Consider the following 27,967-nt stretch of genomic DNA (forward strand, 5'->3'; position numbering starts at 1 on the left):
AATTTAAAGCGAAAATATCATTTTGACTGGAGCAGTAATGGTAAACAAATTATTTTGGACATTCATTAATTACCAAACGGCTTTTCGAATTCAAGACAACGAGAGAACAGTTTTAACTCAACTCAGAATGTTCAAATGGTTGACGGGTTGTTGAAAAGAGGAATATCAATTTGCATAAAACTTTAATCACCACGCGGTAAAATATTAAAACAATGCAGCAGGGCTGCAGGCAACCTTACAGTACCCTCTCCATTAATCATCCCGTATGTCAACACAAGTCATGAGATTCGGCTCCTACTCCGCAGCGACCGAAACCGAGGTGCAAAGATTCCTTGCCACTGTACCCAGTCTCCCACGGGCCCTCTACTCTTGAGGTAGTCTGGTTACAGAATACGTTCTGTGAGATAGGTGCCCTATTTTGGATAGAAGCGTGTTCTAGCTTTCTATTTTGAGGGCAGCAGCAACAACAGATAATTCAGGATATATACGAACTGGATATCTCAGGCTGAATACCGATTCTTTCTAATATTTACCCACATCGCTGCGTCAGTGTTTTGATAGCAAAACAAATGTAGTAACTTCTTCTAAATTATTCATATGTCAACGATTGCATAAATTTTGTCGCGAGTTTCACGATTCGACTACCTCCACGAAGATTTGTGTGTGTGACAGTAACTCGTTGACGTTATTATGCCATGAGTTATAGGATACTTTATCTATTTGTGTGATTAACTTGAATACACGCCATAAATTCACTTGACACGACTGACATATAACACGGCCACTGTGACAAGAACATGGGTTGCAATGCGCCGGTAAATTCCATTTGAACAGATCAATACATTCAGTTTGTCAAGAAGAAATACGAAATGTTTCGCACAATTTTCCCTCGATGTTGAACAGCAACATATATAACATATATTTAATCGCAGTAAATACATCGATGAACCATGTCCCAATAAGCCGATCAATAAATATCGATCTGCTCAACTAAAACATCTACACACTGCCTTTATCACTTAACGGCACATGATGGCGCCTGACTGTTAAAAAACTGGTTGAAATGCAACACCCGGGTCAACTTATTGATTTGACATACTGGCACAGCGGAAAGCATACGTCAGTATTATTTTGATAAATTAGTTCAACTGCTAATTAATCTTAACGGTGACCGGGTACTATATCTTATCTGCCGGGTAATTAGCCTCTGCAAACAATTCATTTGTTTCAAAGATAGTTTATCATTCAAATTGCTCCAGAGGGACATAAAACATCCTGAATGTAGCATAGTATCGTTTAATTTGAGCAATAAGTAGTTTGAGTTCTTGTCGCATCTGCATAATGGTCATTTTCTGACGCCGTCATTCGAAATCATATCAATTGCTGTGCAGCAAGAGACAATTTGACGATTTTGAGTCTAAGTAGAGCGATTCCAAAAAAGATCCCAGCCGACAAAGCGTCATCAACTACTTCATGGAAAACTAATCATTTCGCATATCATAACGTAAGGCATGTATGCTAATGTGGTGTGTGGATGTTTACAGAGTCTTGCCCTGTGGTTTTATCATGTGTACGTATTTTACGTCACAGAAGTTATTTACCGGGGGAACCAAGAAAAGTCATCACCGTGACGAATGCCCCCCGTTGTTGCCCCGACAGTACTTTACCGTCAAACCCAGCACAACATTGCGTAAATGGTAGAAACCAATCAAACAAAGTGGGCAAGTCTCATGATGACGATCATCTACTAGCACCAATTGTTTTTATTTTTCTTGTACAACATAACAGGTGCATTACTTGTTTTTATGGAAAATTTATGTCCGGGCTCTTCACTAGATCATTGTTTAAGGACTGGGATCCAAAATATTACCCAAGGTACGATATAGTTATAATAATCTTCATTTGTGTGATATAGTAGACACATTTGTGAAATTGGCACGCACTACACAAAATGACTGGTCGACCATTTAAAATTACATAAGGAGACGATTTCATTCCAATCGTGAAAGAAATTGACCAACCCGTGTCCTTGAGAAATCTAGAATTTCTCAAGTAACTTAAGTTGCAAATTACAATTCATTAATCGTTGAAAACATATCCCTATATGTAGCTTCGCTCGAAGTGGTTCATAAGCCAAAAGAATCGAACTTTTTCAGTACTGTATTTTGAGGTGATTCAAATCTAACATGTTACGCAGTTGACGCAGTTGTGCGACTGATAATATTGGAAGGACACTTTTAGTCACCAGTACTGGCTACGAACGAGACAATATACTGTATGGCTTACCCAGACTTACCACAGGACTTAGGTCAAATCAGGTTAACGAAAACGAAAATTAGATTCACCTGTTTGTTTATTTGTGCATCCGATTGCATTTTCTTGCGTCAGCACCTATACCTTGGACATGTCTGCATCGATCATATTAAACTTCGGACATATATATCATATTCTGAGGTCTACACTGGGTTTCATGAAGGCTTGATTTATCACGTTTGTAAATTTCAACTGACGATTGAAAAGGTGAACAGCGGATGAATGCCACCAGTTTAGAACTTTACTGTGATCAGTTTACTTTGAACCAATCATTTTACACAGCCTCGCTTTCGCAATTTAGCGTTCTGTGCCAAAGGATAATGGTATTATTTGTATTTATTTCAGCGAACGAATCACCGTGAGCTCAAGCGTTTAAAAAACAAATTTGATGGAATATGTTGTGTTCATGGCAGTAAATCCACCAATGTTTGAAGAAACCCTGCAAAGACTCATGGGAAATGAGCGTTACCAAATGGTTTCTATAAGCCAATGAAAACATCTTCTTACGATTTGAATGACGCGCGGGGATCTTTTTGAGATAAATGTTTTATAAATATTTATAAATATTCATAAAACAAATTCATGTCTTCATGAAACCCGATGTGTATGTACGTTAGTTTGTTTCTCGGTCCGATAAAGTTGACCGAATGTCAATGTGAGTGTTAAAATGCATCAAAATTATGTATTTCTGCATGTTATTACGAATGGAAATCACGTGCATGTATATTGGCCAATTTGTTATTCAAGTTGATCGACTCGGAATCGCACCCTCTTTGCTGTTACGGGGTCTAATCTTCCACACATGCTGCACGGACCGACAATGTTCACACATCAACTATGCCACACATATGGCATACGTTTTCGATCCATGTCCGCATAACGATAAAAATGCATCACAATGCACTCCTGTCATATCGGAACGGAATATTAGATATGCATTGACGGGATTTTATGCACCGTGATACCTAGAACCAAGGCCGTAGCCATTTTGATCCCGGATGTTGATGCGTCCCGGTGCTTTATCTCTGACATGCCTTTGCCGAATACATTTACACTTTACTTTTACAAACTACATAGAGAATTCAAGTTAGTGATTGGCACAATTCCCATTGTTACTAACATAACTAAACATAATGTGTAATCTCCACACATAGTATTTTTCTATAGGACAATGTCAGTTGGTTGCACGCCCACAGAAAGAGATCCTCTACTAGGTAGATGTAAGTAATTACAACCAACATCAAACTTCAAACTCTTAATTAATGTAATTTCCAGGTTTCTTCTAATCTCAAATTACAAGTAGTTGTAGCAAGTTAATGACGGCGTTGGTAGTGGTATCACCTCAGGCTTCCAGTGCGACTGTAAACTGATTTCAGTAATTAAAAATAATTTATGAGAAATTTGAGAGAATTCGCCAGGACGACATTTTTAAAAGATTTAAGAATTGAACACGCGTGGGTTGTAGCCGGAAAACTTTGTTGAAAACATGTGATTATTTTATGCCACAACCACAGACGGATATTGTGCTCTAAATTGAAATTATTAAACGAGGGCACTGTTGTGAAAGAAATCTCTCTTGTATATTCATCTGTTTTCCCATGAGTCGGGAAAGGTCGAGAATGGGGATTAACTTGTTAGTCCTGCAACTTCCCTTTCCATTTAGGTTATGCCGATCCCATCGTTGGATGTTTAAATGAAAGATTTGGTTGGCTTCATCGCAAATCCCAGGATTAGCCCGACAGACAAATAGGCGATAAACTCACTGTTTCTCTGTTGTTTGAACGACATCGCAGCGAAGCGCAGAGGCGTTCCCCAGAGAACTCCGTACGCATTGCATTTACAAAATAACAAACACGACGATGATAGACACCCAACGTTTGAAATACCAAATACCAATGGGGCTTCTACATCGTTTTTCTTCCAGTCGAGTAGTGTGACATGAATCGTGAATATATAACTAATTAATATAAAAGGGAGAGCGTTTAATGCAGCGTGATTCAGGAGAACGCAGTCGACACAAAAGACTGCACCTGAGACACTTTTACGCGCTGCTAATATGGCAGTCAATTGAACCACCTCGTTTGCCCTTGTTTGTTCTCATTAAGATTGTTACCTGGGTCACAACCATTATCAACGCCTCGTGTTCCTCACCTCAACTGTAAACCTTCTCCGACCCCCAAACTATATCAAATGCGGCGCACGAACTGTGAAACATATCGCAAATTTAAATCGGCCATGTTGCGTATACCCCTGCTCTCACAGAACTGCTCTCTCATTCCATGCCCTGTTACCCATAACAGTTTTTTTTATACGCCCTATGCTTCATCGTAAACGTTACATTGTAACAATTTCTTCTGCGTAGCCAAGCTGTTCCACGAGAATAAGATGTATAATTATTGCATATAACATAACTCTTTTTTATTATAGATGTGATTCACAATTCGGACCGAAGAACTATGAGTTTGTTCTAAATAAGGAACCAGGCCTGGTTTGATTACGCTAAGCCATCGACTACGATAGTGTATTTCGGGTGACCCTTTGCTTTCTCTCTTTTCACATAATCCCCAAGTGCCGCATTCCAACACTACACCTTGCATTAGGATTAACAATAACGTGTGAGATGTATGTTAATTAAGCGCTTTAATTTCGGTAGAGATTTGAATCATAGAAACATGTGATATTCCCCACCCCACACACATATAACGCGGTGAAGCACCGCCACCACTTTACAATCACACCCGCCCCCCATGCACGGAGTGTCTTGAACTCCATGTTATATTAAAATCATGAAATTGATTTAATTGCCAGCACAGGGTATTTCACGCGTGAAGCATGTTAATCTCCTTGCAATGTACGAGTAAGGTGGAATACGGTAGAACAGGCACTGTTCACTCATTTGGGCCTTACGTTTACGACCTGGGCGATAAGATAAAAATGAGTACTGATGCGCTATTATATTAGCCATTTATTAACAACATTTTCATTTTACAAGTGTTTACTTATATATATGTAATGTACATGAATAAGAAAACTGCCGCGCGTAAGCCTGTCTGGTAGTTGCCATGGCTACAGGGCATTTACCAATGATTAATGCATTACTATACAACAACATCATATTTCTATTTCACTCACAGTTTACAGTCAAAGTAGAATATATACAAGATTCCGTAGTAGAGACTTAACGTTGAGTAATTAGTATATTTACAGAAACCGTTTTTTTTTTGTACAACATTGCTATATGTACGTATGTATATAATACTGTTTTCAGAATTTCCCTAATTTAGAGTTCATACTTAATTTATTGTGTATTTTATTTAAATTTGTTCCCGTTACATTTTTAAAGTAGTTCCAGTTGCATGGGTTGTAAAGCGAGACAAGTTTGCATGTATATTTCAACATTACATTGCACATTGAAAGTTATGCTTTCCACCTTGAACCAGCTGATGATATCCACGATCCTTGATAGCTGCATTCGATGACAAAATTTGCATAATTAAGCAGATTATTAATAGTTAACTATGCATGCAATTATCAAATGAGACGAGTCACCTACGCAGCGATTGGGCAGAAATAGATTAACAGGCACGCCTTAAATATCAAACATTACATAACGCATGTATGTTTTTTATTTACATCGAATGCGAATGACTTGTGTGTGACCAAGTATCACGGTTACTTATTATTAGTCAAATATATCATTTTTTTTTTTTAAATTCAAGAAGATAGGTAACGGAGGTCTACGATATACATATATAACATGAGTTCTAAATCACAGACACCTGAGTTCTACGCCACAGACACGCGATACGCCAAGTAAAATGCACATATCCACCACTTTTTTTAAATGTTATGTATTTCCAGTTTCCAGGTAGGGTTGTGGATGAAGAAGAGGGCTGCCATCATAACGACGCCTCCTCCAAGAATCTAATAAGAAAGCCCAATGTAGTGATCACGTGAAATCCCGCATTTAAATGACAAAAAAAGAGTTATTGTTACTACTGGAAAATTACAATAAATATCTGTATACTCTATATTAATAAAATCTCTTTCCGTTGAATGATTCAATTACTTAGGTTATGGGATCAATTGTCGTGTGCACATATGTACGAAATTTACCAATGTTAGGAACCGCATCCGTCCAGCAATACCCATGATGCATTGGACATCCCGTTCTTTGTCAAGCCGCCAAACTGTTTCTTACTGGCTTCATGATCCAGGGGCATCCGGTCTTCAGGCATATTTATATGGTGCCGCTTGGCGTAACATTCGATTTGTTTAATATTAATAAAACAAGAATTCCGTCGAATGGAGGTAGTGTGCGTTTAGAATTTAATCAACTTCCATCCCAGCCGATTTATCTTCAGACATTGAACATTCACATAGTTCATCATTTCAGACGCTACTAGAGATGCAGTGACGTCATCGACACGAGGACGCTCATTGGTATTGCAATCATCCATACACAGTGTAAATGGTACCTCGATAACCCTAGGAAGAAGTGAAATTTACATCATTGATTTTATTGGTAGTTTTGTCCTTAGCATCGGGCATGTCGGTATCATGTCACATGGTTGATTTGCTTGGTAATTTCAAAATGTGATCATACTAGTGAAGTAAAAAATGCGAATTACTAATTATTTTGGCTTATGTCATTACATGTCACTACAACGGGTTACTGCGTGCCATTAGGATATACCTTTCTCGTGATAATCAGTGTTGGAATGCTCGACAAATCAAACTGTTTTACAGGTTTCCCACATAAATATATATTCCGTATTAAAATAAATTATTGTAATTTATTAATATAAATAAATCAATGTATGGCAATTGGAGGAAAATCTGTAATCTCGAAATATAACATATACCAGCGGATGCGAATATAATGTCAGTTATATGAAATATTTGTACGCATTTCGTTTGAGGTGAACTTTTTTTTTTCATTACCCAATATGGTGATGATGTATTGGACGATCATTAATGCATTTGACAACGATCTCACAGACGTGCTATTCAAAATTGAAAATGAAAAAGTAAACTGTATTTGTGAAATAAATCAATTACCTGATCCAGCGGTCCCATCTCCTTCATTCCAAACATCTGAAAAATAACGAGAATTTAATTAAATGCGTGGTGTTAACGTAACGATACTCTAGACAACGTCGTGGTTATTTTTTCCTATAAAAATTGATAGGCATCAATCGCGAGTAATGGAACTATTGCCTAGTGTGTGTAATCGAACGAGCAAAAAAATAAATTATGATGTGTCAGATAGCTGTCTATAGAGAGTGATTTCATGTCTGACAGTTATGACCAGGCTGTTCATTACTAGTCCTTTTTACTAATGAACTATTGGTAGCCAGCGTAACGACTGTAATACTGCGCAGTTCTCAACATTAATGTAATGCCATGACGTGCTGATTTATTTATTTATTTATTTATTTATTTATTTATTTATTTATTTATTTATTTATTTATTTATTTATTTATTTATTTATTTATTTATCTGTCTTTCTGTCTGTCTTTCTGTCTGTCTGTGTGTCTGTCTGTCTGTCTGTCTGTCTGTCTGTCTGTCTGTCTGTCTGTCTGTCTGTCTGTCTATTTATTTATTTATTTATTTATTTATTTATTTATTTATTTATTTATTTATTTATTTATTTATTTATTTGCTTGTTTATTTATGTGTGTATGTTTGTGTGTTTGTTTATGTGTGTGTGTATGTGTGTGTGTGTGTGTTTGTTTATGTGTGTATGTTTTTATAGGATGTACTGAACCAGCAACTGAAGCATGTCGATGCGTCAAAGCTTGGGTCACATCAGACTATCCCGCCCTAAGAAATGAACGGCTCAACAAATCTGTTGTGATTGTATTTTATGTCACAGTCGACCATTTAAAGGCAGACATCTTGTAGGTTTAGAAACCTTTTTAAACATTATTTCTTTTGTTGCACACATCTACAAATCCCAGGTTGTTTAATAATAATATGGGGCTAGGAGTTGACTATTACACACTCTGGGGCTATGGGGTGGATTTCAAAATTACACAGACAAAATTCGAAGAAAAAATTCTGCACAGGAAAAGCGGTTTTTAATCATGGTCAACCCCTTATGACGATGACATGGATGATATGCCGTGTCACATGGCCTACAGCTAGTAATATTGTTTCTTTAAAACTAAACTTCCCACAGCAATCATGTATACCTTGTATTTTCTCACATTTTTCTCTATGTGTGTTCAGTTTGCAACACAAAAGCCGATTTGGTGCAGTAGTAGGTAGATTGAAAACTACAAAAAAAGTGATAAAAACGCACAGGCTTTCATTTAATGTGAAGCAACTGGTTTCATACTGACCATTTTTTTCTAAGTTTGACATCTCACCTTTAGGGGTAGTAGTATTATTGCTGAACGAAGTAGCATTAGTAATGGCTGCCGACCAAGTTTCCATTGGAGAGGATGTTCCACTTGTTCTTGGAGGGGGCATGCCGTCACCGTTACCACCGCCGTCTTCTTCATCATCAGTTCTCCAGGGTGGTAGTCCATCTAGTGGGGGCACAAACTGTTGTGGTGGCATCACAGTGTCATCATCAGCTGTTTCGTCTTCCTCGCCCACGCCTTCTCCAGCCGCAACTGTCCATGCGCTATCTGTCATATCAAATAAATGATTTTCATAAAAACTATGTATGTATTGAACCAGTAGGAAAAAAACTGCTGTCCAATTTAACGTGAAACGGATCTAAACATACTCCTAAACACTAGATATTTATGTTGTAAACGTGTTCATGTGAAATCGAGCTAAACATACTCCTAAACACTAGATATGTATGTTGTTAATGTGTTCATGTGAAATCGAGCTAAACATACTCCTAAACACTAGATATATATGTTGTAAACGTGTTCATGTGAAATTGAGCTAAACATACTCCTAAACACTAGATATATATGTTGTAAACGTGTTCATGTGAAATTGAGCTAAACATACTCCTAAACACTAGATATATATGTTGTAAACGTGTTCATGTGAAATTGAGCTAAACATACTCCTAAACACTAGATATATATGTCGTAAACGTGTTCATGTGAAATTGAGCTAAACATACTCCTAAACACTAGATATTTATGTTGTAAACGTGTTCATGTGAAATTGAGCTAAACATACTCCTAAACACTAGATATATATGTTGTAAACGTGTTCATGTAAAATTGAGCTAAACATACTCCTAAACACTAGATATTTATGTTGTAAATGTGTGCATGTGAAAATGAGCTAAACATACTCCTAAACACTATATATATATGTTGTAAACGTGTTCATGTGAAATCGAGCTAAACATTCTCCTAAACACTAGATATATATGTTGTAAACGTGTTCATGTGAAATTGAGCTAAACATACTCCAAAACACTAGATATTTATGTTGTAAACGTGTTCATGTGAAATCGAGCTAAACATACTCCTAAACACTAGATATATATGTTGTTAATGTGTTCATGTGAAATCGAGCTAAACATACTCCTAAACACTAGATATATATGTTGTAAACGTGTTCATGTGAAATTGAGCTAAACATACTCCTAAACACTAGATATATATGTTGTAAACGTGTTCATGTGAAATTGAGCTAAACATACTCCTAAACACTAGATATATATGTTGTAAACGTGTTCATGTGAAATCGAGCTAAACATACTACTCACATTGTTATAGTAAGACCTTTTGAAAGTTTAAAATCAATCAACAATAATCTGCCAGTTACCATTATTTGTTTGAGGATTATAAGCAATGAGATATTGAAGAGGTTCGGCTACACGTTTTACGTTATAAGTGTACGCGTAACGACACGCGTTTATGTGGTGACGTCATCGGACACTGAGAACGTCCTCACGTACGCGTAAACAGGTGTGCCTAGACAGGTGATTTCATGTAAGTTGTGAACGTGTGCATTTATTTATTTTTCTTTGGGGGCAGAATAGTATATACGCTCGGTGATTTGTTTCGGTCAGATTAATGTGCAATTTCATTCAGATAATTCATAATTATATATGGAAATGGACCAATAAACGTTGGGATATCAAGGACCGGATAACGGTTCTACCTTGGTACTTAACGTGTCGATATCTCGCGGTAGATTATTCCTAGTTCATATACCAGGTTCATTCATTTTACGTTGATTGACTGTAACAGCAGTGTTTTTACACCTTACTCTTTCAAGTTTAATCGAATGATTCTTTTTTATTATACTTGTTTAATCTGCTGTGCCGTGCATCAAAGCCGGCTGAGGTGTGGCTACAAAGGTGGTGCCACTTTGCTGATCCAAAACAGCTGATTTTTTTTTTCGACAGACAATCACGATATGTCCGTCTTTTCCGGTCGACAATTGATATAACCTGGTCATCAGTCATCGTATTCAAATCAAAACGCTATGGTATGGTTCCATTAAACGCGTTGTAATTAGCACTACCAATGCGAGTGCGAAAACTTCAAAATCGTTATTTTTAAAATGCTAAGGGACGACGTCAAAAGATCGATGTCGGATAAAAAACTTATTTCCTTTAGTTTGGGGGTGGGGGGTTTTGACCTCAAAAAGTTTCCATCCTACAAAAACGATTTTATTTTTTAATGAAGTCTTACAAATCTTGGACTATTTGTAATTCTATCAAATTATGGACAGAAATAACCGAAAAGGAAAAAAAAAACAGAAAAATGGTTTGGTTCGAGTGTAAATCTGTGCGTCAAATGAGGTGCATTTGTAAAATCTTTTTACACCCACCCGACAACCAACTGCTATGCAATACTACTGTCCGATTATCAATTTGTATTTAATGATGAATGTAGTCTGACGCCATGACCAATATTTATCAATTAAGTTTCAGTGGGGGGTAGGGGGGTTTGGAAAAAAACTAAAGGAATTAAGTTTGTTATCCGACATCGATCTTTTGACGTCGTCCCTAAATAAGCAATGATTGGTGCCTGTAATAAATGTTAAACTGCGCGATTTACACGTAACGGCGACATTTACGCGTTGCCACGAACGCCTACGTCAACGTCACCGTGAACGCGGATTCTGCGCGTACACGTACACGTAAACCGTGCAGCCGAACCTACCTCGTCGCGTAAGATAATCAAGACCCAAATCGAGTAATCCGGATTAACTGTTTAGCTGATATTTAGTAAAAATGTTAATTATTCATTTTTGCAACAGATTTTGTATGTTTTCGCCTAATAGAATGCGTTTTGTGACACACCCCGGCATAAATATGTTACATATAAGTTCATAAAGAAGACTAATAGATGTACATTACACCTTGCTTTAACCGCCATAAGGGACGAAAATTGGGAAAATCATGGAGGAAACTGCGCATTTGAATGGATTGATCGAAATTCTCATTATACAGGCTAGTTGTTTGTTTAACTATGAATTCAATGCGGGGAATACAAATTGCCATGGTCCATATTAAAGTTGCAAACCGACTCGTCGCTGTGTGAATTGAATACTGTCACGATGATTGTGTAATCTAGAGAGGCAAGAACAAGCGCCCCGGGTCGTCCGTTGATCAATGATTACGGGTGGATACAAGTACGCTTCGTCTCTTTGTATCCGATTGGTTTATTTTAAATTAAATGGAAATGCAAGTACATGTTGAGAAAATGATATAGATATGTAAACTGAATCTCGCGTGAAATGTATAGACATACGTGATTTCCGCTTGCAGTCTGTCCCGACCCCTGCCACCTGTCAATCATACAAATGAGAACACGTGTCAGCCCCATGGTGAATTTACAAGTATATAATTGCATATAAATATACGCATATTATTTAGTCTAACTTCAAAAATTAAATTAGGTTTTTGTTCAATATGCAGAGCCACTACTGTGCCACATCAGCATCTGTGATTGACAAGGTAAAGTCAAAGAATATCTGAACGCTTTCAAAGTAAGTAACCATCGATCTTCTCTACACTGTCATGTTTACATAGAATAATGTAATGTGTATAGATGACGGCATATTTACAATCATGAAGATCCTTGTGTTATATGTCTTAAAAGCCCATATATGGCATTGCGTTTCACGTGATGGTGTTTATACATCCATATATGCAAATATCACGGTACATACATAACTATATATGGTGCTGTATGCATATACGGCGGCCTGTGTACCCATATATGGCTTTGTGTGTGTATAGTTTGTAGCAGCATGCCATGGCACCTAAAAACCCATGCATATTGGATGTTTGGGTTTATTGAGCTTATTTGAATAGCTTTTACTAAGATAAATACTATGCGAACAGTGCGTATTAGTTATGATAGAAGGCAGATTAAACATTGCAGTGCCCACCCTATTTTTACAAAACTGTGTTTCAAGCACAACTGGGGTGGCTACGAAACTCTCATCTTTTCGATATTGGTCGCAGCCGGGTGGACATTCAAAAATATTTTCTCATGTTGAAATGTATGTCAGGTTTTAATAATAATGAAAAAAAATCCTGATGTTGATATCAAACAGTGAATATACCCTTCCATCATATATGGTTTTGTTTGGAGATGTTTTCAACATATAAATCCATATATAGTATTGTTTGGAGATATGGCCTACATATAAACCCATATATGGTATTGTTTGGATATATGGCCTACATATAAACCCATATATGGTATTATATGGAGATATGGCCTACATATAAACCCATATATGGTATTGTTTGGATATATGGCCTACATATAAACCCATATATGGTATTGTTTGGAGATATGGCTTACATATAAGCCCATATATGGTATTGTTTGGAGATATGGCTTACATATAAGCCCATATATGGTATTGTTTGGAGATGTGGCCTACATATAAGCCCATATATGGTATTGTTTGGAGATATTGCCTACATATAAACCCATATATGGTATTGTCTGGAGATATGGCCTACATATAAACCCATATCTGGTTTCGTTTGAAGCTATGGCCTACATATACCCACATATATGGTTTTGTGTAGAGATATATCCTACATATAATCCCGTATATGGTTTTGTTTGGAGATGTGGCCTACATATACCCCCATATATTTTTGGGAGATATGGCCTACATATAAACCTATATCTGGTTTAGTTTGAAGCTATGGCCTATATATACCCACATATATGGTTTTGTGTAGAGATATAGCCTACATATAATCCCGTATATGGTTTTGTTTGGAGATGTGGCCAACATATACCCCCATATTTTTGTTGGGAGATATGGCCTACATATAAACCCATATATGGTATTGTTTGGATATATGGCCTACATATAAACCCATATATGGTATTGTTTGGAGATATGGCTTACATATAAGCCCATATATGGTATTGTTTGGAGATATGGCCTACATATAAGCCCATATATGGTATTGTTTGGAGATATGGCCTACATATAAACCCATATATGGTATTGTTTGGAGATATTGCCTACATATAAACCCATATATGGTATTGTCTGGAGATATGGCCTACATATAAACCCATATCTGGTTTCGTTTGAAGCTATGGCCTACATATACCCACATATATGGTTTTGTGTAGAGATATATCCTACATATAATCCCGTATATGGTTTTGTTTGGAGATGTGGCCTACATATACCCCCATATATTTTTGGGAGATATGGCCTACATATAAACCTATATCTGGTTTAGTTTGAAGCTATGGCCTATATATACCCACATATATGGTTTTGTGTAGAGATATAGCCTACATATAATCCCGTATATGGTTTTGTTTGGAGATGTGGCCAACATATACCCCCATATTTTTGTTGGGAGATATGGCCTACATATAAACCCATATATGGTATTGTTTGGATATATGGCCTACATATAAACCCATATATGGTATTGTTTGGAGATATGGCTTACATATAAGCCCATATATGGTATTGTTTGGAGATATGGCTTACATATAAGCCCATATACGGTATTGTTTGGAGATATGGCCTACATATAAGCCCATATATGGTATTGTTTGGAGATATGGCCTACATATAAACCCATATATGGTATTGTTTGGAGATATGGCCTACATATAAACCCATATCTGGTTTCGTTTGAAGCTATGGCCTACATATACCCACATATATGGTTTTGTGTAGAGATATATCCTACATATAATCCCGTATATGGTTTTGTTTGGAGATGTGCCCTACATATACCCCCATATTTTTTTGGGAGATATGGCCTACATATAAACCCATATCTGGTTTCGTTTGAAGCTATGGCCTACATATACCCACATATATGGTTTTGTGTAGAGATATATCCTACATATAATCCCGTATATGGTTTTGTTTGGAGATGTGGCCTACATATACCCCCATATTTTTGGGGGAGATATGGCCTACATATACACCTATATCTGGTTTCGTTTGAAGCTATGGCCTATATATACCCACATATATGGTTTTGTGTAGAGATATAGCCTACATATAATCCCGTATATGGTTTTGTTTGGAGATGTGGCCACCATATACCCCATATTTTTGTTGGGAGATATGGCCTACATATAAACCCATATATGGTTTTGTTCGGAGATGTGGCCTACATATACCCCGATATAAGGTTATTTTGGAGATGTGGCCAACATATACCCCCATATATGGTTTTGTTTGGAGATGTGGCCAACATATACCCCCATATATGATTTGTGTGGAGATGTGGCCTACATATACCCCCATATATGATTTGTGTGGAGATATGGCCTATATATAAACCCATATATGGTATTGCATATATACATGATATATATTATGTATATATACCCACATATGTTATTATGTTTCCATTTAGATTTTATCTTTGGTAAATTTAAAGGAAATTCTCAATAACATCTGTCAATCAATTTAAGTGCCGTGTAATTGTCATAACCTACACTAGTGCTAGTAATACTAACATCAGATTGAACAAACATCAAAGGATAAATTAGTCGCAACAACGAATGATATCGAGTTCGCTGGTGTTACCTGGAAAGGTTAAATTGTGGGAGTAGCGAGTCGTAGCTGCGTTGGATAGTCTGGGTAGTCAGGGTACATTTTTATCAAGCGCGGCGACAAGGTTGAAGGGCGGTGGTCGTCGCGCAGCGCATGTTCGAATTTCGTGGAAACAAACAATGTATTTTACTCGCGTTGTATACGTCGCTATGAGTCCCATATCGGACAGAGTGGGCGCGACGAACACTGTTTAATAGTACTAGTACTAGTACCAATACGTGTTCTCCAATTCTGCTGTCCGCTGTGACACAATGAGGGTATGTTAATGATAAAACAATGATTTAATGCTCATTAAGGAATTCTAGTCATTGGATGTCCTGTAACTCGGCGTCAATTCAAATTGCAAAATATATGCGTAGACTTTATATGCGCAATTATTTGATTGCATTCGACGTTGTGTTGTGTTGTATTGCGTTGTGTTGTGTTGTATTATATTGTGTTGTGTTGTGTTGTGTTGTGTTGTGTTGTGTTGTGCTGTGTGTTGTGTTGTGTGTGTTGTGTTCACAGTCAGCTGGCGCACACGTGATAATAAAATAAATACGGTATTTACTATATGGGGGCCGCCATCTTGAATGACGCATAAAACTAAATGAGAGACAAGTTGTGAAACGCGTTTTTCAAATTCCTACAATTCTGGACAAAAATACAAATCTTTCACAAAAATACGATCCGTTGGGGTTACATTAAGCCAACCGATAACAAAATTCTACCGAATTCGGCGTTTTTGTGTGGAAAAATCCCTTACACACGAACACCTAATTACACGAAGAACATAGAACACTTTCCTGGGGGATTTGAAACCAAAAATTGCCATTCCAGCTCAGCAGCCAATCAGCGAAGGCCTTACAGTCAGATGACAATTTCGGTTTCAAATACCCCAGGAAAGTGTTCTATGTTATTCGTGTAATTAGGTGTTCGTTTGCAAGGGATTACAAAACAATGAAAGACACATTTCCGCGGTAAACATTTTTAATTAAACCTAAATATGTTTTATCTAACAGAAAATTATATTACAAAGAAATGTTTAAGGTATATCTTCAATGTATTGAAATCGTTTCAGAGTGCACATCGTCCATGTGAACACTATGAAGTAGGTGACGCCACAGTGAGTGATTGTGTTTTGTCACATCACTTAGGCCCAGGTTATGTTAACCAAGAATATATATATATATATATATATATATATATATATATATTCATGCAGATCACATGCATCATGCCTGGAAACCAATTGTAGGAAATCAGTAGCGCCAATCTGTCGAGTATCTGCAGTTAATCCCGAAAATTGCACGACTAATTTGTCCAATAAACTTTAAACCGTTGCCGTAGAAATTCAATAAGGTCCGTATCGTCAACTATTTTACTTGATTAACCAAGGTACACATGTTGGCTGAGTCATAACTAATTTATAGTGTGTGGGAAAACTCAATATTTTGGCAGCTTTGATATTGCCATTTAATAATACTGACCTCATTATTCTTATATGAAGCGTTTGCGGTTGACGGATTTCAAATGTGTTATTTTTGTTTTCCATTTTTGTTTTCAAATGCTACATTCTGGCGCAGTTTATGTGTAGCGTTGTTATAGACACCCGGTTCGTTTACGTCGCCGTGCTTGTGGAATGTCATTTAAAAACAGTTCGAAGCGGGCGACTGAACAAAGCGCATAGGACCCAGCTAAATATATTATACATTTACTAACTACTTCCTCTACAACGTTCTTTGGTAACATCTGCCATTGTTATTCTGGCCATCGAGAATAGTGAATCCCATATTGACAACGTTCCGTTGAAATTAATACGTTAATCTTTTGTGACTAACGCTATCCGCTTGGGAATCTATCAAACATTCATGAAGCCTGTGGGTGTATGTCGACAGGTCGTCGTGCTTGGCCTTGACCTGCAAGGTAACGACAACATCGTGACGGCAATGAGAGGGCGGAGTTAACGATAGCGACGAGCCAATGTACGGAGCTTGGGGCGAATATCGAATTACTCCCAGAACAGACAAAGCATCTAGCTGTTCGTGGTAAACTGTTATGCCAGAAAGACAGGTCGATTACGTAACAAAACACAATTTGAACAAAAATAATAAGATCGGATCTTGTACATGCCACGAATGTGAATAGACATCAACAAGATTCCCCAATAATTGCCGGTAATCACACATGGAACGGTAGATTCTAATGGAACATGTCAAGAGAACTAATAATCGCCAATTCTCATTGGTCTACTGACACCGAAGTCAATCATTTGGTCCAATCATTTGCAGATTTAGAAATTGCACAGGCTCCCCTCATTAAAGTTACAACTTTGATACATTTGCAATCGGCAATTTTAACAGGGAAAGCGTTTAGTCTCGCACAAAGCAATTCCTCTTAGAAGTGAAAGTCACACATGTAGTGTAGTGTAGTATGTATGTACACGTGTGAAAAAAATGTTTACCGTACGCGTACAGGCGTACGTATGTAAAACGTGCGCATGTCAATGATTAACTTCACAAAGACCATATGCACGTCGCTCCGCGCAATCAATCAATCAATGTAATATTGTGAGACTAACACGTAACAGACACTTGTTAATTTTATTCTAAAGTATTCTGCATTCAACTAGGCATAAAATGGTTACATATACAGACTCTGATTCCAAATTTGTACATATATCGAATCTTTAAAGTTTGATATTTGAATAATGTTTCTTACACTCGTTATGTACCTTCACCGACACAAAATAACGCTCCTGTATTTGTAGTATGTTACAGTACGTTCTGATCGATAATTGAACGGGTAAAACAATACACGCAATGCTACATATAGGGAGTGTCGTTTCCCAGCTCAGTCAGATTTCAGGCTCGATATCTTATGAAGTTTTGGATTATGTGTTAAACTTTCATGCTGAAATTCGAAATCTGTTATGTGGGCGTTGGTGGCCATATCCTATGACACGCACGTGGGCAGTTAAATATTTTATTTCTGTAATCGCGTGATTCTGTCCTCTCCCTAGTACTTCGAAATGGTGAAAGAGGGTCTTGGTGACATTGACGGCGGACGGCGAAGATGCCATAGGCCCGAATGCGTATGTCGATTCTACGCTACGCGTGAAATTGTCAGACTATACTCTGAGAAATTGCGTAATATGACGGACACCTGAGTAAAGCTATGGGTATGTAATGAGACAAGAATAATCGTTTGAAATTTCTTGAACTACGTTTGGTGAACAATGTAGCGATGGTAATAATTAAATAATTAAATACACATAATTAAAATACAAATTACTGAATTACAGTCAAAAGCCACAACACAAAAACAAATATTTCGAAAATAATTTTCTAGCTAACATTTAAGCGATACGTATTTAGATTGTCACTTAGTGAACGTTATATGCTAGATACCGTTGAGTAGGCAATCGACCAATATAATCGATGTGCCACACTAGCTATTGCGCATATGTAAATGCTTAGATAAATCGTTGTAAAAGTTCAGAGGTCTTCTTTAAAAAATCCATATTCCTCAGTATGTTTAGTCTAAGCACCAACGACAACGTGCGACATCGATTACCCATCAAGCGTGATAGTAACATTGATTTACAGAAATGAACAAGGGATTGGTAACTAAGTGTTGTTAAAGGAGGATGGTCGTCGCCCCGCGCCGCGTTCTATAAACTTAGAGTTGACGTATACAAGTATATTACAACACAAGAAATACAATTTGAACGCGCTCCGTTGCCCTTAAATTTGGCACTATAATGTTTTGTTTTTTCACATAGCGACATATCAACGGTGCCTTGGCTACATAAAATTTACAGTATCAAAGTATTGACTTCTTTTGATTAGCTTTCTAGTAAGCTTTGCCGTGGTCCCCGTTTTCAAAACAAGGGCGTGTCATCCACCGTGTACAGTTTCCGGTCACTGACAAATGCACCCTCGACACATCATTTTCCGATTGCTGTAAATGTGAACAAATAATCTATAATTGAAACGGAAATTAAAACAAAATATGATTGATCAATTACTAATAAGGCGTACAATAAAAACAACTCACCTTGGCATATCGACTTGATTAATAATATTGCAAGTAAAATTAGCAAACTGTTGTTCATTACTTGATACATCACCATGGTATCAACTTGCTTCAAATGTTCGTAAAATGGCCCTGTATTTAAATGCAAAACCGTCCCCTCACCGAATCACAGTGCGTTATATCCTCTTTACAAAATCTTCCAGTATTTACTTCACCCGGTATCCTTATCTGTCTAATTCATCAGCAGCCAACCAATCCCCCTTTCTTTCTACTTCCCCGAGGCGGAATACGTAGTTGCCCAAATAAGGTATCCAATGGATCTGGGCACACACGACTGTTTAGTATCGTATTCTGCAATGCTTCCGTGCAGGCAGCGAAAGCAAAATGTCGAGATCAGCCCGGGATGTCAAATGATGGGTTTAATCGGGACTTCAAACCACATCGACGATCAGTCTTCATGAAGTGACCACTGTAACATCTGTCATCGGCAATTCCTTGAACTGACGCAGCGCTCAGTGGAGCGAAACCCTGTCTGTCTTCGTAAAGGATTCGGAATCTATTAAAGAGAACATAGGTTTTGTTATGTTAATTAATGTTCTATGCCGAGGTGAAATGACGTTGATACATTTATGATTCGTACAAGCAACATATCATCCTGCCTCCCCGCCTTTAAATGCCATCTACAAATCTACACGTGCCTAAACACATGCACATTGTGTTCTTCATCACTGGAACGCACCACGTGAGATATCTGCAAATATGTACCGTGCTGGTGTATATTTACGGCTGTATTACATTATTGTCGGTGGGTTTCATTAATCACGTACAATTGCTGTTGGCAACACGATACCTTTAATTCCATAGCTTTTTTTGTATAAATAATACTCTGCCTACTTGTTATAATTGGACTGTCGCCTTCGTTTACGTTCACTGCATGGTTCGGACAGACTTGGTTCGCTCCCTGAACATGCTATGTAAATCTGTGAGTTTTCGCAGCGCATCGGTTATTGATGATCGATTGTTGTTGTTTGGATACAAATTCTAGCGTGAGTGGAGGCGTTATCCCAAATATAGACGTTTTGTGTTGTGTTATATGTTCTAGCTTTTCAAAGTGAAAAGATTTGCTGTTACAAATCAGCTGATAAATTAATCAATCTATCAATGAAGTCCGGGCTACTACTTTCCCATATGCTGCCAACCTATATTATACGCAGTGAGTCTCAGCGTATTCTCGTTGCGTAATTACCTGCACAGATTGCCAGTAAATAAAGATGTCTCATTTCGTCTCGCTGTAAGCGGCTTATAGTGAATGTTATCAAGTCACAGTTGACGTAGTGAATAAATTCTTGTTGGCATTAGAGATGATAGCACTTGTTAATACAACAGCATTATTGCTTGTCAATATGATGCCATCAACACTAGTGAACACAGGGACACTAACACTAATCAACACAGGGACATTAACACTAGTCAACACATAATCACTAACACTATTGAACACTGGGACCCTAACATTAGTGAACACAAGGACACTAACACTAGTGAACACAGGGACACTAACACTAGTCAACACAGGGACATTAACACTAGTCAACACATAGTCACTAACAGTATTGAACACAGGGACCCTAACATTAGTGAACACAAGAACACTAACACTAGTGAACACAGGGACCCTAACACTAGTCAACACAGGAACACTGACACTGGTCAACACAGGGACACTAACACTAGTGATCACAGAAACACTAACACAGTCAACACAGAATCACTAACACTATTGAACACAGGGACCCTAACATTAGTGAGCACAGGGACATTAACACGAGTGAACATATAGACACTAACACTAATGAACACAGGGTCACTCACACTAGTCAATACAGGAACACTAACACTAGTCAACACAGGAACATTGACACTGGTCAACACAGGGATACTAACACTGGTCGACACAGGGACACTAACACTAGTCAACACAGAATCACTAACACTATTGAACACAGGACCCTAACATTAGTAAACACAAGGACACTAACACTAGTCAACTCAGGGTCACTAACACTAGTCAACACGTGGACACTAACACTAGTCAACGCAGGAACACTAACACTAGTCAACACACGAACACTAAAACTAGTCAACTCAGGGTCACTAACACTAGTCAACACAGGAGTACTAATACTAGTTAACACAGAAACAATAACACTGGTCAACACAAGGACAGTAACACTAGTGAACACATGAATTCTAACACTAGTGAACACAGAGACACTAACACTAGTGGATACAGGGACTATAACACTAGTGAACACAGAAACACTAACACTAGTGAACACAGAAACACTAACACTAGTGAACACTAGTGAACACAGAAACACTAACACTAGTGAACACAGAAACACTAACACTAGTCAACACATGAACACTAACACTAGTGAGCACAGGGACACTAACACTAGTCAAATTAGGGTCACTAACACTAGTCAACACAGGAACACTAACACCAGTCAACACACGGACACTAACACTAGTCAACACATGGACACTAACACTAGTCAACCCAGGGTCACTAACACTAGTCAACACAGGAACACTAACACCAGTGAACACATGGACATTAACACTAGTGGACACGGGGACTATAGTACAAGTGAACACAGAAACACTAACACTAGTGAACACAGGGTCACTAACACCAGTGAACACAGGGACACTAACACTAGTGGATACGGAGACTATAACACTTGTGAACACAGAAACACTAACATTAGTGAACACAGGGTCAATGACACTTGTGAACACAGGGTCGCTAACACTAGTTAACACAGGAACACTAACACTAGTGAACACTGCCACACTAACACTAGTCAACTCAGGGTCACTAACACTAGTCAACACAGGAACACTAACACCAGTCAACACACGGACACTAACACTAGTCAACACATGGACACTAACACTAGTCAACTCAGGGTCACTAACACTAGTCAACACAGGAACACTAACACCAGTGAACACATGGACATTAACACTAGTGAACACGGGGACTATAGTACAAGTGAACACAGGGTCACTAACACTAGTGAACACAGGGTCACTAACACCAGTGAACACAGGGTCACTAACACTAGTGAACACAGGGACACTAACAATAGTGGATACGGGGACTATAACACTAGTGAACACAGGGTCACTTACACTAGTGAACGCAGGAATCCGAACACTAACACTACACTAGTGAACACATGGACATTAACACTAGTGGACACGGGGACTATAGCACTAGTGCACACAGAAACACTAGCACCACACAGGGTCACTAACACTAGTGAACACAGGCACACTGACACTAGTGGATACGGGGACTATAACACTAGTGAACACAGAAACACTAACACTAGTGAACACAGGGTCACTGACACTAGTGAACACAGGGTCACTAACACTAGTGAACACAGGAACGCTAACACTAGTGAACACAGGGACACTAACACTAGTCAACTCAGGGTCACTAACACTAGTCAACACAGGAACACTAACACTAGTGAACGCGTGGACATTAACACTAGTGGAAACGGGGACTATAGCACTAGTGAACACAGAAACACTAACACTAGTCAACACAGGGTCACTAACACTAGTGAACACAGGAATCCGAACACTAGTGAACGCAGGGACACTAACACTGTTGGACACGGGGACTATAACACTAGTGAACACAGGGTCACTAACACTAGTGAACGCAGGAATCCAAACACTAGTCAACACAGAAACACTAACGCTAGTGAACACAGGGACACTAACACTAGTCAACACATAGACACTGCCACTAGTCAACTCAGGGTCATTAACACTAGTCAACACATGGACACTGACACTAGTCAACTCAGGGTCACTAACACTACTCAACACAGTTACACTAACACTAGTCAACACATGGACACTGACACTAGTCAACTCAGGGTCACTAACACTAGTCAACACAGGAACACTAACACTAGTTAACGCATGGACATTAACACTAGTGGAAACGGGGATTATAACACTAGTGAACACAGAAACACTAACACTAGTCAACACAGGGTCACTAACACTAGTGAACACAGGAATCCGAACACTAGTGAACATAGGGACACTAACACTATTGGACACGGGACTATAACACTAGTGAACACAGAAACACTAACACTAGTGAACACAGGGTCACTGACACTAGTGAACGCAGAAATCCGAACACTAGCCAACACGGGAACACTAACACTAGTGAACACAGGGACACTAACACTAGTCAACTCAGGGTCACTAACACTAGTCAACACAGGAACGCTAACACTAGTGAACACAGAACACTAACACTAGTCAACACATGGACACTAACACTAGTAAACACAGGACCACTCACACTAGTCAACACAGAACACTACCACCAGTGCACACAATGACACTAACACTAGTCAACTCAGGGTCACTAACACTAGCCAACACATGAACACTAACACTAGTCAATACAGGAACACTAACACTAGTCAACACACGAACACTAACTCTAGTCAACACATGGTCACTAACACTAGGCAACACATGGACACTAACACAAGTCAACTCAGGATCACTAACACTAGTCAACACAGGAACACTAACACTAATGAACGCATGGACATTAACACTAGTGGAAACGGGGATTATAGCACTAGTGAACACAGAAACACTAACACTAGTCAACACAGGGTCACTAACACTAGTGAACACAGGAATCCGAACACTAGTGAACATAGGGACACTAACACTATTGGACACGGGGACTATAACACTAGTGAACACAGAAACACTAACACTAGTGAGCACAGGGTCACTGACGCTATTGAACGCCGGAATCCGAACACTAGTCAACACGGGAACACTAACACTAGTGAACACAGGGACACTAACACTAGTCAACCCAGGGTCAGTAACACTAGTCAACACAGGAACACTAACACTAGTCAACACAAGAACACTAACACTAGTCAACACATGGACACTAACACTAGTCAACTCAGGGTCACTAATACTAGTCAACACAGGAACACTAACACTAGTCAACACATGGGCACTAACAATATTGGACACGGGGACTATAACACTAGTGAACACAGAAACACTAACACTAGTCAACACAGGGTCACTAACAATAGTGAACGCAGGAATCCGAACACTAGTGAACACAAGGACACTAACAATATTGGACACGGGGACTATAACACTAGTGAACACAGAAACACTAACACTAGTCAACACAGGGTCACTAACAATAGTGAACGCAGGAATCCGAACACTAGTGAACACAGAGTCACTAACACTACTCAACACATGGACACTGACACTAGTCAACACACGGACACTGACACTAGTCAATTCAGGGTCACTAACACTACTCAACACGGTGGAACTGACACTAGTTAACACATGGGAACTAACGCTAGCCAACACAGAAACACTAACACTAGTCAACAAAGTGATAATAACACTTGTCAACAAAAGGGCAATGCTAGTAGTAACACCAGTCAACACCAGTCAAAATAATGACTCTAGTCAATAAAATGATAATAACAATAGTAAACGCAATGAAACTAACACTAGTCAACACAATGACAGCAACAGAAGGACACTAGACAATACAATGACAGTCCCGTTAGTCAACGTAATGGTAATAACACTAGTCAACACAGTGATACCTACACTAGTCATTAGAAGGACACTAGTAAACACAATGACATTGGCGCTAGTGAACACAATAGAACGTTATGTGTATGACAGAACTTTTCAAAATAGAATTTAGAATAATGTCATCATTTTGTATTTGAGATTTATGGTCATATTATTTTTCGTTATGAAAGAAGATGCATATCATCTCGAAATGTAATTTAAGTGATATCAAATATATTTAATGAAGTTTTGCGTTTTATTAGCTTTAATACATTTCCGATAACTTCTTCTCTTCCTGTTTTATGATGTTTTCGTGAAATCCAGACAATGGCTTACGAGTGACACGGATATTAATTCCACCCTCGTGTTTTGATGACGTTTGATTTGTTTTGTTAGATGCCCTTCTCAAAGGACACCGCCAAGCATTTGATACAGGAGTGTGCCTAAAAGCCAACTTGTTAAGATAATTAAAGGTTTACGTCTTGTCTTTCTCTAGAGTGTACGTACTGGTCGACAATGACATTCAACATCGTGTTTTCTCGTAAATAAAACGCAGCTGCAAATCACGCCAATATAGTATGTACTCCGATTATATTTACTGTAACAAATGCGATTGGTTTACAAGTAATGATTGCGTCACCGAATTTTACACACGAAGTGATTACGTCACCTTCGTTGCGCACGGTGGGTGTTTCTATTAAACAGGGGGGGGGGCTAAGCAAGATAGAATATGAGTTCTGTGACCAATCATTATTAAACGAGATCTGTCACGCGCCATTGCAGACAGAAATGATGGCAGATACTCGTTAAAAGTGCATATTAAGCTTGAGTGAAAATACCAGTGACTTGAAACTTTACTGACGTCACGCCATTATACATTCCTCTTGGCAACCACTATACACCATATGTTATTTGTAATTTGAAAATATTATGATGCATTTACATATACTGAAGTATTTGCATAAGTTATCATACATTATTAGTACGATGCTTGTTTCTTTAATTACCGGGAACAAGATTTATCGCAGTGTTAAAAATTGTGCGCATTAAAGATGAAGTGAAAATGCATACATGTATTGGCTGTTTTACATGTCTGTTATAAAACGTAGTGCTTCGTGTGTTTTTTCTCTGTTGCGCGAGCAGCGAGAACGCAACTACATTATGCCTTGTTTTGTTACGTCATTATATATAACACTTATTTTGTGACGTCATAATTGCAGACAGGTGTATCGTGATATCATGGCGTTATACGATGCGAGATTTATCCAATTTTGCCAAATTTTAATTGTGCTTTATCTTTTTCTTAAGTATATGCAATATGTTCTACTTGCTTCTGTAATGTAATCACAAACACTCCAGAAGCAATCAAAATAATGGTCTTGCCGTATCCACACAGAGCCATCATGGCGTCACTAGTCGTCATCCGTGTGTGAACGTATATGGGCGCCATGAACTCTACCAATAACGAAATATATGAAAAATAGTTTCTCAACGGTTAAAATAGAAACGAGTCCATTTGTAATGTAAATTACTGAATTACACAATCAATAATGACAAAACAAAAAAAACTCGATACAATGGCGTCACAACTGCGCATTTGTTTATAAGCGCGTTGGCTAAGTCGATTTTATGCCTCATTTAAAAGTAATAAAATCGAATTCCGATGTCAAATTGACATAATTGATACAATTGTATAATACCACCATTTGAAAATGAAGGAAATGAAATTTCAGAATGGCTGTTTGAGTAAAAGTCACACTGCTGTACTTACCCATCTATCAGCCGTAATTCAGCGTGACGCAGTGTGGAGAAGCTGTGCCTAAGGGAGGTTGGCTTGCTAATACAAACTCCATCAAAATGGTAAAAAAAGTGAACTCCCTCTGCGCTAAATAGACTTTCATGTCAATCGCATTCGTTTAAAGTACGTACGAGGAACACTCAGCGTAGAAATTCAGTATCCTGATTTAATTCGGTGTATTTGTGTGAAGGTATTGTGAGTTGAAAGTCTGAAGCGGAGGGGTCGGTGGTAAAAACGCCGATTTAGCATACTTTGTAAGACGGTGATACATTTGACTGAGCATTTTGATTTTTTTTTTAATGGGGACTTCCACGGCATTTTAAGTTTTGCGACAAAGGTCAATATTGTCGATCTGTGTTTAGAAGTCGAACAAACGCGAATTACAGAGACCATGGAGGTGTTATACCTCCATGAAGTGACATACCAAATAGATATACAACCGATTTAACTGTATATATGTACATATGGTTATACGAACCCCAGCCTTGCAGTGCACACTCAATAAGCGGATTATATCGATTTCTTGCTCCAAGTGTTAGAGGATTAGCAAAAAAAAATCCTGATTCTGAAAACAATCAGGAAAATGGCGAGTGTGTGAATAATTTGACCGACTAACGAGCCAGTGCAAAAAATACCGTACGTACCTTGCAACATTTACGACACACCTGCTCCGTAGATCTAGGTCTATGTAACTGGCCGTTCCAGAGATGTCCTCTCACCTTCGCCACTGTGTCTTTTGAGTCTGCCTGTCGCTCATACACGTGATGTGGTTAAATTCATTGGGTCTTACGGTGATCAGTGTTAGTAAAAAGATGCTACCGAGCCTACGTGGACTGCAGCGCTAAATAGCTAGGTGAAGAGGCAGCGGCAAGTGATGCGTGTAGTGACGACTTGGTGTTGTCAGACAAGACCATCATCGTTATGATCGCTTAACAGTCACGCGTCGCAAGTAATAAATTGTTTACATCGATCGATCTTTAACTGAAACTAGGTCCATCTGGGCCGTGGGTTGACAGGCTGAAATTTACCGCGATTAATGAGTCATATTTGCCTGCCTACATCGGTTAATTTGCGCCAATCAATATATTCCGCCTTCTACTGAATTCCTCGAACGTTGACACTTGCATGTGAAATCGTGT

The 27,967-nt window shown here is 38.4% G+C and overlaps 1 protein-coding gene across 1 annotated transcript; it reads right to left on the reverse strand.

Annotated features, from left to right (window-relative positions):
* Positions 1-5,263: 5,263 nt before the first annotated feature.
* Positions 5,264-27,538, reverse strand: LOC102807539 (uncharacterized). The gene is made up of 5 exons (XM_006822157.3): positions 27,473-27,538; positions 19,364-19,898; positions 8,689-8,952; positions 7,375-7,410; positions 5,264-6,801 (listed from the first exon to the last, which is right to left on the reverse strand). Exons 2-5 carry the CDS (start codon positions 19,437-19,439, stop codon positions 6,716-6,718), a joined length of 462 nt encoding a protein of 153 aa, XP_006822220.1. The 5' UTR covers positions 19,440-19,898; positions 27,473-27,538; the 3' UTR covers positions 5,264-6,715.
* Positions 27,539-27,967: the final 429 nt, after the last annotated feature.

Source organism: Saccoglossus kowalevskii, chromosome 6 (genome assembly GCF_978046115.1).
Source record: "Saccoglossus kowalevskii chromosome 6, keSacKowa6.1, whole genome shotgun sequence".
In the NCBI taxonomy this organism is placed as follows: domain Eukaryota; kingdom Metazoa; phylum Hemichordata; class Enteropneusta; family Harrimaniidae; genus Saccoglossus; species Saccoglossus kowalevskii.